The following is a 16,574-nucleotide window of genomic DNA, read 5'->3' as shown; positions in this document are numbered from 1 at the left end:
TATTTATCAACAGTTGAGTCCTTGCAGAAGTGGTGAAGAGGTTTGCCTGTGTACATGCTAATAAACTCTTTAGTTCAGTAAGAGCAAAAATCACATGAAAATATTGTCTGTTGTTAAACTTACCCAATAATTACTGAGAGATCAACTTGTAATTTCCCTTCCCCCAATAGTAGTCTTAGATTTAACAGTTTCCATATTGTTTATCTGACAAACATATAAAGTCCTGATTTATGGCCTTAGTTTACAGCTTGCTGTGTGGAGATCACACAAAGAGTCTAGAGGCTGCATTTGTATCAGCCTTTAATGATTGGCAGAGATGGAGCTTTATTTGCAGTCTTCCTAGTATGACAGTGAGGCCATTAGTGCTAATGTTTCAGTTATGCTTGAGTACAGCCACCTTGGATTGTGATCTTGTCAGAGTTTAAAAGGCTGAGACTGCCAAGATGCAGGAAATAATGGCGGTGGCTCTGTGTCCTCTCAGCTGCTATCAAACTAGTGCTTGTGTGTAATTTTTCCAATGAAAATCAAGGTCGTGACCACTTGTGGATGAATGCATAGTAACAGCAATCTAGATCAGAGGTCCCCAAACTGTGATCTTGTGGCTGGTCACGTGGTGCTGGCTCTCCCCCTCCTTTCCAGCTACTAAATTGGATTCTTTTAGAAAAGGTAAAAATATTTTAAATACTTTTTTTCTAATCTCACTTTTCCATCTAAGCAATTGCTGTAGTTGCCACAGACATGTTATGTAATTGTGAATGGGAAAGAAGATGATCTGTGTGATTAGGAATGGAAAGAATGGTCCACCCTCTAAGTTTGAGAATTCCTCAGGTAGGTGACTAGGCACATAGTGAATGTTAAGTGCTAGCATAAATCTTCAAGAGATGTAAAAGATCTAATGGTAACTGCTTTAAAATTTGTGCACTTTTTCAAATCAGGCACGTGAGAATAACTATGAAGTTATATTCCAAGAACCTGACACACACTGGAAATTCAATGTTCGAGAGTTAGCAAGGTACATCTTTTTTCCTTGATTCATCAGCTTGCATCTCAATTACTATCACATTTGTGCTAGAAAAAAGAGCAAGACTGTAAGATGCTCCCTCCTCCTTGACCATTGACTAGAAATAGTCTAGTAAATGACTAGCGGAAGACGGTTGAGGAATAGTTTTGTTACTTAGCTCTCAATGTGGACAAAATTAACATCCAACAACTCTAGTCATGCTGAAGGGTATGAATCAATAGGAAGCTGCTCCTTAGATTATAAGATCCTTAGGGGCAGGGATCATGTTTGTGTTCTGCACCTAGCACAATAGGCTCCTGGTCCATGTCTTGGGCACCTAGGCGCTACGATAATACAAATAAATTAATAAATATAATAATACTAACATTTTGTGACTTATGCACTTAAAATATAACCATAATATTTCTTTAATATAGTTTGGGGAGGAGTGGATGCTACATTAATAATATGCAATAAATCAGTCCCTGAGGATCCTTCTTTAGATCTTGACTGATATCTATATAAGGGACAAAATATTGTTGGTCTCAAAAATATGGCAGTTTGCCTTATTCATATTGGTTTTAGCTGATTATGATGATGATTATTTATTTGTGTTATGGTAGTGGCTCTGAACCCGTCAAAGATCAGTGAGTTTCCCCATTTTGTGCTGCACAAATACCAAAGATGATGGCCCCTACCCAGAAAGCTCACAGTCTAGGTGTCAGACAGGATAGAAATGTGTGCAAAAGAGACAAGTGGTTTGGGGATGGGGATGAGGTAATAAAATGAACAGTTTAGCAGCACAATAAAAGTTTGGGTTGCCTAACCAGTGCCCCAGATGGTTAGCAATTTGTAAGCATCACAGGAGAAGTAGGTTTTAAGGATTATTATTATGTATTTGTAGTAAGAAGAGGACCTGAAACATAAGGCCTTGTATCAGAGGCCTGAGGCCTAAACTAAAGTAGAGGTTAAAATTTTGCTGATATGAGGCAAAGTCAGGTTGTGAGCAAGAGGCAGGCCCTCCTCACAGAATTTGGCAAGCACAGGGCTGATATTGCAGAAACACATATTCCTAAGAGGTGCTGGGCACAGAGCACTCACACAAGCACATTCCAGAGGGTGATACCAGAACACCTCGATACCAGCACATTCCCCAAAGATAACAGGAACACACTGACCCATACTAAAGATAAGGTCAGGATAACAGCATAATAAATAAAAAAAATTAATCAAACCAACAAGTACAAGACAATGGGTGGCACCCTAATACGTCAGGAGCAATACTTGTTTGTATTGGTGTATAAAGATGTATCTCAGAGGGAGTGTCTTGGGGCAGTGGAAAGTCCCACCACTGACTGAGCTGCATCCATTGTGACAAGCATACATGTCTTAGTACCCTTGTAGAGTCTGCCAGGTGCTATTGCCATGTTTTGTCAACAATAAACCTGGCCAGGTGCCTTTGCTAAAAACCGAGTCTGTGGATTTATTGGGCAGTTTAATTGAGGTCTGCTATCTCCGCAAAGCTGGGACAGCACACTGAATGAACACACACGCAGTCAACATCTGACCATAGTATTAATTTTAGGGTCAGCTACCTAATGATTTGTATTTTATTCTATTAATCAGTGGCATGAATGTCAACATTTCATCCAGATGTCAGGCAAGTGGATATCTAAACCAAATCTTTCAAACACACAATTTTAGGCAACACATTGGAAAGTAATTCAGGTAAAGACTGAGGATGGATACCAATGAACTATTCAGTCAGTCAGTACACATTGAAAAAGTGTCCTGATTTTGAAATGCTCCCCTATCCCTTAACCCTGATACTAAGAGTTGGGGTCTCAAGATACAATGGGTTACCTTCAATGGCAGGTGTTACTGCCCTGTCTAACCACCATCTCTTTGTGGATGGTCACTAGGTTGCTATATTAGATCCAAACCTTGGATCTCACATATTTTCAAATCTACTGCGTCTGAGAAGTGTCCAGACACGGTCTAAGACTAGCCTTTCAAGTACACTCCTGGGGTACAGACTCCAATGCTGGCACCCCTTCTTGGGATGTGGGGCCCTTCAGCCTACTTGCCCCTAAGCCCCAAGACCAGTGCAGACCTCCCAAGCCTAACTCAGTAGCTCATGCACACTCTCTAGGGTTCTGCCCACATGGTTTACCACTTAGCTCTTTGAGGGCTACATGACAGTTAAAGCAAGGGGGACATACACTTTGCAAACTTAGACAAAGCACAAGAGATATACAGATGTATGGAAAAACAACCACATGTAAGACCCTGCCTCAGTTTCCTCACCAGTCTGAAAGCCCTTTGGGTCTTAATATTCTTCAGAAGATCCAGGGTCCTTTTGCACCCCCTCTCCTATCAAGTCTTCCCTTCTGGTTTTGCTCTGGACTCCCCTTGCTAGAGAGTATCCCTTTTTGACAGCAGATTCTAGCACCTTTGTCTCTTGGTTCTTCCCTTGTGGGTTTTCCATTCTCTGGTCCTCAATGTTTGTTACAGCAGATCAGAGGCCTTACCAAGTCTTTGGTAGTCTCCATTGTGCTGGTAGGACCCTGAGTCTGCCCTACGTGGAGGGTGCTGTGCTCCACTTGGACTTGAACAATAACAGATCTTGGCACCTGTGTTGTTTGGTTATCAATGAGTGGGCATCTAATGCCATTGTCTGCCTTTCTGAAGATGTGAACTCTCCCAGGACTCTCTGCACCCATGCATCGGACATCATGATAGTAATCAAACAGAGCTACATATAAGATTCATAAAAATAAAGATATCGCCCATGTTCTTTGCAGCAGGTTCAGTGGACTTGCCCTTGTTCCAAGGGATTCACCTAAAATTACATCCTGGCTGCCCATAAAAATATTTGGGTTACATTTTGCAGTGAAGTGGCCAAAAATAGCTTTGAAAACTAGGTTAGCTGAGATATAGCAAAAATGTTAAAGCCTGACCCAGGGGGAAAAGAATTAGTGCATTATTAAACACAGCAGGAGGGTTTGCAAATGTAAGAAAATCCATCTGATACACGTAGAGAGTTAAATACTTACATTTTTCTGTTAATTTTAATTCTATAGAAGAAACAGTCATGGTGTCCCGAGAGAAAAGATACAGCGCATGAAAGACCAGTATGAGCATGACATTACCTTTCATATCGTGCTTCACTCTGAAAAACCAAGCAGAGATGGCAGAAATTCCAGTGGATCCAATGCCGCTCGCAACACTGGGGCTTATTCCAATATGTGTCCAACATTCCCAAACAGAAGAACACACAGCCGCTATACAAATGAAAGATCATTTAATAGAGGTGGATTCCAGAATGTATTTTAGTATTTCACTAGGGTATAAAAGACTAAAAAAAATTTAACCTTTTACTCTCAATTTTTGTATTTTTCTACTAAATCTAAATCAGGAGTTATTTCTGTTAATTTACAAGTCTTAAAATATTACTGTAATGTTGTTTTGTCAATTACACAATCTGAGATCACTGAAACCAATATAAACTGTACACACCATCTCTGTCCCAGTACACTCAGTGTTTGCCAATTTTCCTTGTTCAGTCATGTCTTAACCTTCAATTATAAATTTTGCAGGGTAGGGATGTGGTTTGTCTCTTGCCTGCAAATGGTCATGAACATTTCTGGTGCAGTGTAATTATTTCTTCCTGTCTTCCAGGCACATTCTCTCTCCTTCTCCCCTCATATGCAGTCTCTCACTAATGCCAATCACTTCTTTCTCCTTAATAGTTCCAAAATCCACCCTTTCTTCATGGTCGCTGTTGCCAAGACACTTGTCCACGTTGTAGTCTTTTTTAGCTTCTCTACTTTCTCCTGCCTGGCCTCAGTGCTTCTCACCTCTTCCCACCTCAGCTTGACCAGTGTAAACTTTCAATTCTTCCATTGGTTTCCTGTCTTCTTACAGGAAATTCACCTTACAAGACTCTACATAAGGTAGTCAAGCAGAAGAAATCTAAAAAACTTTGTAAGTATTTGAATGTATGGAAGTTTTCTCTGTCTAAACCATGTCAAATAAAAAGATAAAATTGGACCTTTTCTTTCCTTTTTTAAGTGTGAGAAAGTAATCTACCTTAAAAACATGCATGACCACCACCAAAAAAAAATAAAAAAGAATAAATTTGAGTGCTTTGTGTATTATAAAGTTTGGGTATTAAGGCATGTGAGCTGAGGAAGCCTTTGCCGAACCACATCATCTCTGTTTCCCATCTATAAAAATGGAGATAATGTTTACCCACCTAACTCACACGGGAGTTGTGAGCATTCACTAGATAATGTCTCTAGAGTGCTTTGAGCACACAGAATGTCAAAGAACTCTAAGGCCTTGGCTACACTGGCAATTCACAGCGCTGCACTTGCTGCGCTCAGGGGTGTGAAAAAACAACCCCCCCAAGTGCAGCGTTGTAAAGCGCCAGTGTAATCAGCGCCTGCAGCGCTGCAAGCTATTCCTCTCGGAGAGGTGGAGTACTTGCAGCGCTGCGAGAGAACTCTGTGCGGCAGCGCTGTGAATCCGCGAGTGTAACCAAGGCCTAAGTATATCATTATGGTGTGGCTGAGCACCTTGGTTTAGCTGGTGATGTGCCTGATTTCTAGTGATTGCTTTATTAGGAATGTGGAATTTATTATCTGATCATTTTCTTTCTGCTAACAGCTTCTCTCCTCATTCATCTCTAATGAGTCAATGTGCCACTCCTGGGGAATTCAGAGACGACCCAGTGTTGTTGCTGGAAGCCCCAGGACTAAGCCCTGCCCTTCAGCTCAGGTCACCAGGAGAGTTCTTCCAAAGCTGTAGAAATACTCCAGGAACCGATTATTAGCATTAAGACAACAGACTTGATACACCAATGAACCTTAAGGCAAAGAGATTCTGTTCCAGTTGTTTATCAGGATGGATTGAATGAGGAGAGGAGCTGTTAGAAGAAAGAAAACCATCAGGTAATAACTTTCTGGTTCTGCAGCACAGCTTCTCTTCTCATTCATCACTAATGGCTGGTAGCGAGCAGTGAATCATAGCGGGGGGAGGATTGGGAAGAAGGAGCAGAGTTTTAAGCATTATTATAGTAGAACAATAGGTAGAAATAAAAGTGTTACTCCATATAAAGCCAGAGTTTTGTAATTTAAACAATTATTTGAGGACAAACCCAATAGCACCTTCCTACCCTAGAACAGTACTACAGAGGAATGGAAAGCTACTTTGAAATCTTTATTATGTGAAACTCATACACTTTTCCCCCCCACAATACCACTAGGGTCCTTGTAGAGAGAGTCTTGATTCCTTCTCCATAAATAGTTTCCTAGATGTTTAGCATGCCTGCTGGGGCAGGATTTTAACATCTTGCTGCAGCAAGTTGCGGCCCTAAGGCCCTGGCATTTTGGATGGAATGATCTGAGCAGAATACAATTGGTGTGTGTTTTCCATATGTTTGAGATATACTTTAATCATTTTCCAAAGGGTGCTAAGGATTAAAACAAATGATGGGAGAACTATTTCCCAGGAATTGTGGAAAGAAAAATTTACCTTGAACAAAAAGATTTCTGGAACGAAGAGTAACTTTTTCCTCCTGACAACAGCAGTGTGCCTGACATAGATCGAGGAACTAATTCCAAAACCTATCTGTGTTCCACTTAGGGTTATGCGCATGTGCCACGCGCCTCTAGCCAAAGCTTTTTCGAAGTAGTAATGTCTGTTGGTCCGTGCATGCGCCTTTGCACTGCATTGTGATTTTGCCCAAGGTGATAAAGGGCAGGGCAGACCGACCATATCTTTGGTTCCTTCTCCACCACAGATCTACCAGATCCGCAGCAGATTGAAGGAGGGTGAGATTGAAATACAGATAGGGACCACACATCTCAAAGAACTTCCAGTTACAGGTAAATAACCTCCCCTTCTTCGAGTGAGGGTCTCTATTGTATTCCACTGAGGGTGATTAACAAGCAGTACCTAGAAAGGCGGGGGGGTACAAGGAAGATGACAGAACTGTGGAATGGAGGATCACTGCGCTGAATGAGGTGTCCACCACAGAACCATGCACTAGACTAGAAGAAAAGGTGTGTACCGTACTCCACGTGGCTGCCTTACATACGTCTGCTAGGGGCACGTCGTGGAGCATGGCAGTAGTTGATGCTTGCGCTCTCATGGAATGGGAGCGTATCCCATCTGGTGGGGACCATCCCAATAATTGATAGCAGAGCATAATACATCCTGAGACCCACTGAGATTCTCTGGGTGGAGATGGCCTGTTCTTTAATTCTCTCCACTATGGTGACAGTTTGGGAGTTTTCCAGAATGGCTTTGTCCGTCCTTTGTAGGTAAAAGGCCGGGCCCTATGTATACTGAGGGAGTGGAGCTGCCATTCCTCATTTGAGGTATGCAGTTTAGGAAAGAAAGTGGGTAGATGTATGGGTTGGTTTAGGTGGAAGCAGAAAACCACTTTGGTATGCAGGCGCAGTGAAACCTTGTCCGTATGGAACGTGGTGAAATTGGAATTTGCCATTATGGTCCCAGTTTGTCAACCCTTCTTACAGAGGTAACAACAACCAGAAAGGCGACCTTCATGGAAACGAGTGAAAGAGAGAAGGAAGCCAGAGGTTCAAAGGGAAAGTTCATTAATGATGTAAGGACTAGGTTGAGGTCCCATGGGCGGGTATTTATGTACAAGACCCTTCCAGAATCAGACAGTCAAAGGATGGGTAAAAAACGAATGTCCCTCTACTGGAGGGTGGAAAACAGTAATAGCCACTGTGTGCACCCTGATGGAGTGGAGAACAAGCCCTGAGGTTTTCAGATGGAACACATTGGGATGCCCGCAGCCTCAGGGGCAAGACCTCTGTTGGGCCCAAGAAGTGAAATGTTCCTATTTGGATTGGTAGGATTGGCTTGTGGAGTCCTTCCTTCTGTTGAAGAGGACAAATCGTACTGCTGACAAACACTCCGGTGCTAGCGGAGGTGTCCATCCAAAAACCAAGCTGTTAGGTGAAGTGTCCGTGGATCAGGGTGCCAGAGTCTGCTGTTGTGTGAGCAGTTCTGGAAACGTCAGTAGTGGGAGGGGAAGATGCTTTGATGTGGAGAAGACGGTGAAAACAGAACTGGCGAGGCCAGAACAGAGTTATCGGGTTGAACATTGCCTTCTCCCGTCAGAATTTGTGATGGATATGTTGCAGGACTGGTAGGGGAGGGAAGGCTTAGTTGATTCAGTCCAACCATTTGACGACCAGGGCGTCACCTTGTGAATGGGCACCAAGTCCTCCCCTTGAACAGTACTGAATGCACTTGATGTTGGTGTGAGATGAAAATAGGTCCCTGATCGGAGTTTCCCAGCGACCAAAAATGTCTCTGATTACTGTATCGTGTAACTCCCATTCATGGTTGGTTGCAAGGTTCCTGCTGAAGGCATCAGCAATCACATTCTGAGTTCCTGGCAAGTAGGCTGCCAAAAGAAGGATATGATGTGCAATGCACCATTTCCAAAGGCATACAGCTTCTGCACACAGTGTTGGGGACCTTGTGCCCCCTTGCTTGTTTATGTAGTAAACCGTGGTGGTGTTGTCCAACATGATGAGGACATGATGAGAACGGAGAGCTGGTAAAAACACGCGCCATGCCTTTCACATTACCCAAAGTTCCAGGATGTTGATGTGCACCCTGGCTTTGCGAGTGGCCCAAGTGCCTTGTGTCATGCAATCTCCCTTGTGGGCGCCCCAGCCATCAACTGACATAGATTCATAGATTCTAGGACCGGAAGGGACCTCGAGAGGTCATTGCCAAATACTGTCTAGACCATCCCTGATAGACATTTATCTAACCTGCTCTTAAATATCTCCAGAGATGGAGATTCCACAACCTCCCTAGGCAATTTATTCCAGTGTTTAACCACCCTGACAGTTAGGAACTTTTTCCTAATGTCCAACCTAGACCTCCCTTGCTGCAGTTTAAGCCCATTGCTTCTTGTTCTATCCTTAGAGGCTAAGGTGAACAAGTTTTCTCCCTCCTCCTTATGACACCCTTTTAGATACCTGGAAAACTGCTATCATGTCCCCTCTCAGTCTTCTCTTTTCCAAACTAAACAAACCCAATTCTTTCAGCCTTCCTTCATAGGTCATGTTCTCAAGACCTTTAATCATTCTTGTTGCTCTTCTCTGGACCCTTTCCAATTTCTCCACATCTTTCTTGAAATGCGGTGCCCAGAACTGGACACAATACTCCAGCTGAGGCCTAACCAGAGCAGAGTAGAGCGGAAGAATGACTTCTCGTGTCTTGCTCACAACACACCTGTTAATACATCCCAGAATCATGTTTGCTTTTTTTGCAACAGCATCACACTGTTGACTCATATTTAGCTTGTGGTCCACTATAACCCCTAGATCCCTTTCTGCCGTACTCCTTCCTAGACAGTCTCTTCCCATTCTGTATGTGTGAAACTGATTTTTTCTTCCTAAGTGGAGCACTTTGCATTTGTCTTTGTTAAACTTCATCCTGTTTAACTCAGACGATTTCTCCAATTTGTCCAGATCATTTTGAATTATGACCCTGTCCTCCAAAGCAGTTGCAATCCCTCCCAGTTTGGTATCATCCGCAAACTTAATAAGCGTACTTTCTATGCCAATATCTAAGTCGTTAATGAAGATATTGAACAGAGACGGTCCCAAAACAGACCCCTGCGGAACCCCACTCGTTATGCCTTTCCAGCAGGATTGGGAACCATTAATAACAACTCTCTGAGTACGGTTATCCAGCCAGTTATGCACCCACTTTATAGTAGCCCCATCTAAATTGTATTTGCCTAGTTTATCGATAAGAATATCATGCGAGACCGTATCAAATGCCTTACTAAAGTCTAGGTATACCACATCCACAGCTTCTCCCTTATCCACAAGACTCGTTATCCTATCGAAGAAAGCTATCAGATTGGTTTGACATGATTTGTTCTTTACAAATTCATGCTGGCTGTTCCCTATCACCTTACCACCTTCCAAGTGTTTGCAGATGATTTCCTTAATTACTTGCTCCATTATCTTCCCTGGCACAGAAGTTAAACTAACTGGTCTGTAGTTTCCTGGGTTGTTTTTATTTCCCTTTTTATAGATGGGCACTATATTTGCCCTTTTCCAGTCTTCTGGAATCTCTCCCGTCTCCCATGATTTCCCAAAGATAATAGCTAGAGGCTCAGATACCTCCTCTATTAGGTCCTTGAGTATTCTAGGATGCATTTCATCAGGCCCTGGTGACTTGCAGGCATCTAACTTTTCTAAGTGATTTTTAACTTGTTCTTTTTTTATTTTATCTGCTAAACCTACCCCCTTCCCATTAGCATTCACTATGTTAGGCATTCCTTCAGACTTCTCGGTGAAGACCGAAACAAAGAAGTCATTAAGCATCTCTGCCATTTCCAAGTTTCCTGTTACTGTTTCTCCCTCTTCACTAAGCAGTGGGCCTACCCTGTCTTTGGTCTTCCTCTTGCTTCTAATGTATTGATAAAAAGTCTTCTTGTTTCCCTTTATTCCCGTAGCTAGTTTGAGCTCATTTTGTGCCTTTGCCTTTCTAATCGTGCCCCTGCATTCCTGTGTTGTTTGCCTATATTCATCCTTTGTAATCTGTCCTAGTTTCCATTTTTTATATGACTCCTTTTTATTTTTTAGATCATGCAAGATCTCGTGGTTAAGCCAAGGTGGTCTTTTGCCACATTTTCTATCTTTCCTAACCAGCGGAATAGCTTGCTTTTGGGCCCTTAATAATGTCCCTTTGAAAAACTGCCAACTCTCCTCAGTTGTTTTTCCCCAGTCTTGATTCCCATGGGACCTTACCTATCAGCTCTCTGACTTACCAAAATCTGCCTTCCTGAAATCCATTGTCTCTATTTTGCTGTTCTCCCTTCTACTCTTCCTTAGAATTGCAAACTCTATGATTTCATGATCACTTTCACTCAAGCTGCCTTCTACTTTCAAATTCTCAGTGAGTTCCTCCCTATTTGTTAAAATCAAGTCTAGAACAGCTTCCCCCCTAGTAGCTTTTTCAACCTTCTGATATAAAAAGTTGTCTGCAATGTTCATTTGGCTGGGTACAAATTCAAGTACGTGCAAATAAGTCAAAATGCCTGGCCGTAGTTGTGAACAATGTCAAAAGTTGTCTGTAAATGATATTTCGGCCTGGCTCCGATGTAGTATTTCATTTTTTGTGCACGCAATGTTTTGCCGTGTGCGCGGGGTTTAGGATCTGTGTGCATGTGCACAGCTTAGAGGGAACAGTGAATAGGGACCATCACTTGAAGAAGAACTTGTCTCTCTCACCAACAGAAATTGGTTCAATAAAAGGTGTTAACTCACCCTCCTTGTCTTTCCAAGATCAATGACTGAAATTTTCTGGTTGAGTTTTGCCTGGAAACCAAAATGGATCAACAAGACTAATGGAGAAATTATTTTCTTCTGATGCCCAGACTAACTAGGTCGTGTAGGTCTGATTAAAGGAGTCCCTGCTTCAAGAGGTCTGGTCTTTTCCGACAGTGCAATAGAGGTTCCTTGACTGTCCATCAAGTCCAATAGGACCATTCTGCAGCTGCCTGAATTCTGAGCCACTTTCCCTGAAGAAAGGCCCTTAAGCACAATTCCCATTACACTGCAGCCAAAAGCAGGGCTTCACAGGAATAATAGGCTGCCGGGCGGTGAGAAAGAGGTGGTGAGCTTGATACAAGACAACAGTGAGACTGTTGGTGTGCTGTGTGACAGACCCAGACCAGTGGGGTACAGGAGTCTGGTAGAGGGCAAATATACTGGTCACTGGATGAGTAGTTTTCTGTTCCCTGAGTGACCAGAGAAGGGGCTGCACTAGAGTAATCAGGAACCTGCTAGAACCAGTTAAGGCAGGCAGGCTAATTAGGACACCTGGAGCCAATTAAGAAGAAGCTGCTAGAATCAATTAAGGCAGGCTAATCAAGGCACCTGGGTTTTAAAAGGAGCTCACTTCAGTTTGTGGTGCGAGTGTGAGGAGCTGGGAGCAAGAGGCGCAAGGAGCTGAGAGTGAGAGGGTGTGCTGCTGGAGGACTGAGGAGCACAAGCGTTATCAGACACCAGGAGGAAGGTCCTGTGGTGAGAATAAAGAAGGTGTTTGGAAGAGGCCATGGGGAAGTAGCCCAGGGAGTTGTAGCTGTCATGCACTATAGACAGCTGCAGTCCACAGGGCCCCGGGCTGGAACCCAGAGTAGAGGGCGGGCCCGGGTTCCCCCCAAACCTCCCAATTGATCTGGACTGTGGGTTCTTCCAGAGGGGAAGGTCTCTGGGCTGTTCCCCAACCCACATGGTGAATCTCTGCGGCAAGAATATCCGCCAATAAGCGCAGGACCCACCAAGATAGAGGAGGAACTTTGTCACAGCTGATACCACTGCCTATCATGTTGACCAATATTTGTCTCACTCTTTCCTTGCAGTCCTCCTTCAGTCTGTATCCATCTGTCGTCTCTTGTCTTGTACTTAGATTGTAAGCTCTTTGGGATACGGATTGTCTTTTTTGTCCCATGTATGTACTGAGCCTAGCACAACGGGGTCCTGTTCCATGACTAGGGCTTACCGGATCTACGGTAATAAATAATAATAATAATACAGAACATTGTGAAAGAGGCTCTGTATACTAGCAAACCCCCAGCAAACACTTCTTCAAGGGGAGGGAAGGCCAGGTACGAGTTTAACCTCTGATTTTTATACCATTTGTTCATTATCACTACAAATTGCTATTATCAAGGGGATGATTGCTTTGCCTTTTTTGGGACCCAGAGTCTCTGGAGTTTGCAAGATGTAGCCCCAAGCTTCATAAGAATCCCCCTGTTCATAATGAGAGGAAGGGGAGCTACATACAAGCCCTGGTTCTTTCCCCATGGAGCTGAGAACGCCCCTTCATCCTTCCACACACACACTTTGGTATCATGAAGAGAGAAGGCAGCTTTGGATTCCTTCAGGAATTTTTTTCCCTCTGACCCAGGGACTTACCCTCTGATCTGCTGGCCAGATGGTATCCTCCTTAGATTCTCTCCTCAAAATGCTCAGAAGGTCCTTATTGGAGTTGCGCTTCTCAGGGGAGGAGGTGCTAATCCAACTCTGAGCCCTATGCTCTGGCAGTGAGAGCACTGGCTGGCTGTGAACAGGCAGAGCCTAATTTACCCGCTGTAGAGCCTGTGAAGGCTGCCCCACTTTGAGAATGCTGCTTAGATTTAGCCCAGTATTTGCAGGACAGCTCTGCTATGCAGGAATTCAGAAGGGAGGTGCAGCAGTGGTGGATTTGGGTGGTTGAAACAATCATGCTGCCAAATACCTAATTCAGGGGAGGAGAAGGAAGAAAGATTGTAAATTGCTACTGCACAAAAACAAATAAAAATAAAAATTATAAATCAAAATGGTCAGGAGAAACTGAACCACCAACTTGTGCAGCTAGAAGCAGAAGATCTGGTAGTCTGAACTGAAATGTAGGGCTTAGTCCAGGAGCTTCCAGCAACATTGGACCACCTCTGCATTTCACAGGTACAAGCATTAACCCGTTAGTGATGAATAAACATAGAAGCTGTGCTTAGAACAGCTTTTACCTTCATATCTGTACACCTTGAGGAATCTTTTAAAAGTCGAGGAATAGGGAGTGTTGGGCTGGGGGAAGTACTGAGTTATTTTGGTGCACAGATCTGGAGGAAGTGGGGAGGACAGCAGGAGTTGAGGGATTGGATTGGAACAGAAGAGGCATGGCATAGAACGATTGTGGACATGGGAGGGCAGAGTGGATGGTGAGCAACATAGAGGGAGAAGCAGCAGTGTTTGTGCAAGTAGACATGGAAGGGTGGAGAGGGTAGGTAGGTGGCATGGAGGAAGAAGCAGCAATGTTTGTGTGGGGGAGCTGGGCTTTCCACAGCAGTCACTGAAGGAGAGCAGATGTTTTATGGGGAAAATGGTATCTCTATTGGGTGGGGAGAAGCAGGTTTGTGCTGTGACAAACCTCGAACATTATGCTACAGAGGATCTCCACTCTACCACTTATAAATAATTGCGAAGTAGGGAGCCAGATACTCATTAGGGACAGGAAACTGGGAAAAGGTGTGCAACAGCAGTATTAGTGAGTCAGTGGCGAGTCCGTTTACACCCCACCATGTTCCCTATAGTCCTCCTTTAAGCATGACAACAACAGGAGTCCCAGTCCAACTTGCTAATGGTCATAGCAGGTCTCTGCAGGAGGTTTGCCAGAGTTGCTAACTTAATTTTTCAGACAATCCTTACCCCTTCTTGCCAATAAGACATGGTGGGAGGAAGGCGGTTCAGGAGGAAAAGCTGCAGTCAGACAAGTAGCCCTAGCCAGGGAGGCAGCTTCTCCCTCTAGTGAATCTTTGTGATTTGTTATGAGGAAATCAAACTCTAACAAACCTCACTTGGTGTGTACAACCGGAACTAAAATAAAAGTGGTCAGTAAAAATATGTATTCAAACCTGGAGTTGAAGGATATGTTCCAGGCAAGTGAATTTGATTGTTTACATGTTATAAATAAATGAAGAAGATTTGAGCCCCTTTCATGATGTTACAGTTCTAGGTGATCTCTTCATCCAACAACTACTAGTAGTAGATACACTACCAAGAAAACATGTGTGTTCTACCTGTTTGAGGGTCTGATAATCCTTTCACAGCAGATGTCAGATTTTCCTATCAATCGATGCATCAAAACTATGGCTGCCTTTTGACATCTTAACACTAGAGAAGTACAGAAAAGGTAAGGACATTAACTCTGTTGGAAATAGTGTCTTATAATTTACCTCTATTGCAGTATGGTGAGTCCAACAGTATCTCTGGGATTCTAGATTCAGCAGCTAAAAACTGTAAATACATTCTAATGACTTCCCTGATAATCCAAGAAAGTGAGAAAAGCCAACAGTTTAATTTAAAACAAATATTCTATTCTACTTTATCAATACATCAGGTTCAAAAATACGGGTTCACTACTAAACGTTGGCAGACCTTTAACTACACCATTGTGAGCAGTGCTGCTGTAATATACTGGTATGAAGGAGATCTTAATGGATAAAAATTGCACCATTCTTGTTCAACTCTAAGGTTTTCTATTCAATAGAGTAAATGCTATTTATTAAACCTTTGTTTTTGCAATATAGATGTGCATTATTAAATACAATTAGGTACTGTATAAATGTTTACAATGTGCAAAGAGTAAAAAAATCATTTAAATATGAAGTATATACAGTACTGTACATATGCATTTAGTAGCATTTTCGTTTTCTTAGCCTTTGTAGCTTCTTTTGGATTACTAATAAGCCCTCAGTTTCCCTTGTGTCTTTCCCAGAAGCCTCAGCTCCTTCAGTACTGTTTTGTGACGTTTTTGTTTCTGCAGCAGACTTAGAATTATTTTTGAGTAAAAGGTGATCTGATGGATCATTGGATATTGCACTGGTGGATTCATCCACACAATCAATCTTCTTTTCTTCTGGCAAACTATGCAAGAGCACTTGTGTGTTTATCATTGCAAGTTCTTCATCGGCAACCAAGTCATTCTCAGGAAGAGAGGCAGTTTCATTTGTCCTTTTAAAGGAGTTGATATGACCAGGGTTAGGATTTGTTCTCTTCAGTGATTTGTTAAACTGGACACCAGAGCTTCGTGGTGGCTGAAAAGCCTTTTTCAAAGATGGAGAAACAAATGAATTCATTGGTGTCACTGGAGGAGGGGAAGGCATTTTACAGAGCAGGTCCAGAGCTTTTCTTTTTTTGGAGTTCTTGGGGGGTTCTTCACTATGAGAAGTATGTGGGGTCATTTGTTCTGAGCCTTGTGGAACAAGTTTCAGGTCACGCTTGCTGTATGGCAGAGACCTCTGATACTGTATTTCGCTATTAGGAGAGGAAATCTAGTTAAAAAGAAGAAAAAGTTTTAATGTTGAGTCAAACACCTTATTTTCTTTAATTTCCTATTATTTCCACATACAATAGGAAATTGGACAAACAATACTGTGCCACCATTTATGTCTGAGCACATTAGTCGATCTTCTGGTAGTGGCTAGCAATCCCAAGCTGAAGTTAGTAGAAAAAAGTTATATGACTCCAGGAGGGTCCCTGTGTACATACAGATTAAGGCAGAGAACAGTTTGGCACTGTATCGCAAATCTAAACTTCCCATATGTGAAACCTCTTCCATCAGATGATGAGGATTCATAAAATGCCTGACCAGCTATGAAAAGACAGGCTGACCTAATATATTCTAAATGACAAGAGGTTGAAAAAATACGAGGTAGGGAAGTAGGGAGACAGAAAAGGAAAATAGGGTATGTTGCTCTTGCACTGAAAGCTGGGAGCTGATCTTTAGTTTGTTTCAGATAAAAGTTAGTTAGGAAGTGTAACAGATGTGATGTGATGAACAAAGGCATATCTTGAGACCACTTTATTTGACTTTTTGAATGTTATATGGAACATTTTGGGCTAGGGATTGTACTCTATTCCCTGGAGGAGGGTTACCACAGCACTCCAGGAACTAAAAACAGTGGGAGGCGATTATTTCAGTCCTTGAGATTGTGAACAGTTCTAGAGAAGTACCACCC

The 16,574-nt window shown here is 42.8% G+C and overlaps 2 protein-coding genes across 4 annotated transcripts in view; one reads left to right on the top strand and one right to left on the bottom strand.

Annotated features, from left to right (window-relative positions):
- LOC112117332 (NEDD4-binding protein 2-like 1) overlaps window positions 1-14,647 on the top strand; it is a 33,712-nt gene extending 19,065 nt beyond the window's left edge. The window contains exons 4-7 of one of the 3 annotated variants that reach the window (XR_002908959.2): window positions 936-1,012; window positions 4,084-4,987; window positions 6,807-6,891; window positions 14,564-14,647. Coding sequence is in view for 1 of the 3 variants with exons in the window: in XM_024215268.2 (XP_024071036.2) it covers window positions 936-1,012; window positions 4,084-4,336 (330 nt within the window). In the remaining 2 variants the exon portion in view is untranslated. Of the gene's footprint in view, window positions 1-935; window positions 1,013-4,083; window positions 5,115-6,806; window positions 6,892-14,563 lie in introns of those variants that run through there. The other 2 variants (XR_002908960.3, XM_024215268.2) reach the window with 2 other exon arrangements.
- A 585-nt stretch (window positions 14,648-15,232) lies between these two features.
- Window positions 15,233-16,574, bottom strand: part of LOC112113032 (breast cancer type 2 susceptibility protein) — an 86,485-nt gene continuing 85,143 nt past the window's right edge. Inside the window, exon 26 of the mRNA XM_026653430.2 lies at window positions 15,233-15,887. Within this exon, the coding sequence (XP_026509215.1) occupies window positions 15,249-15,887 (639 nt within the window). The 3' untranslated portion in view covers window positions 15,233-15,248. The remainder of the gene's footprint in view (window positions 15,888-16,574) is intronic.

This window comes from Terrapene carolina, unplaced genomic scaffold (genome assembly GCF_002925995.2).
Source record: "Terrapene carolina triunguis isolate 2854851 unplaced genomic scaffold, T_m_triunguis-2.0 Scaffold139, whole genome shotgun sequence".
Taxonomy (NCBI): Eukaryota; Metazoa; Chordata; order Testudines; family Emydidae; genus Terrapene; species Terrapene triunguis.
The sequence above is the reverse complement of the archived record's forward strand: the minus strand, read 5'-3'. Positions and strand labels throughout refer to the sequence as shown.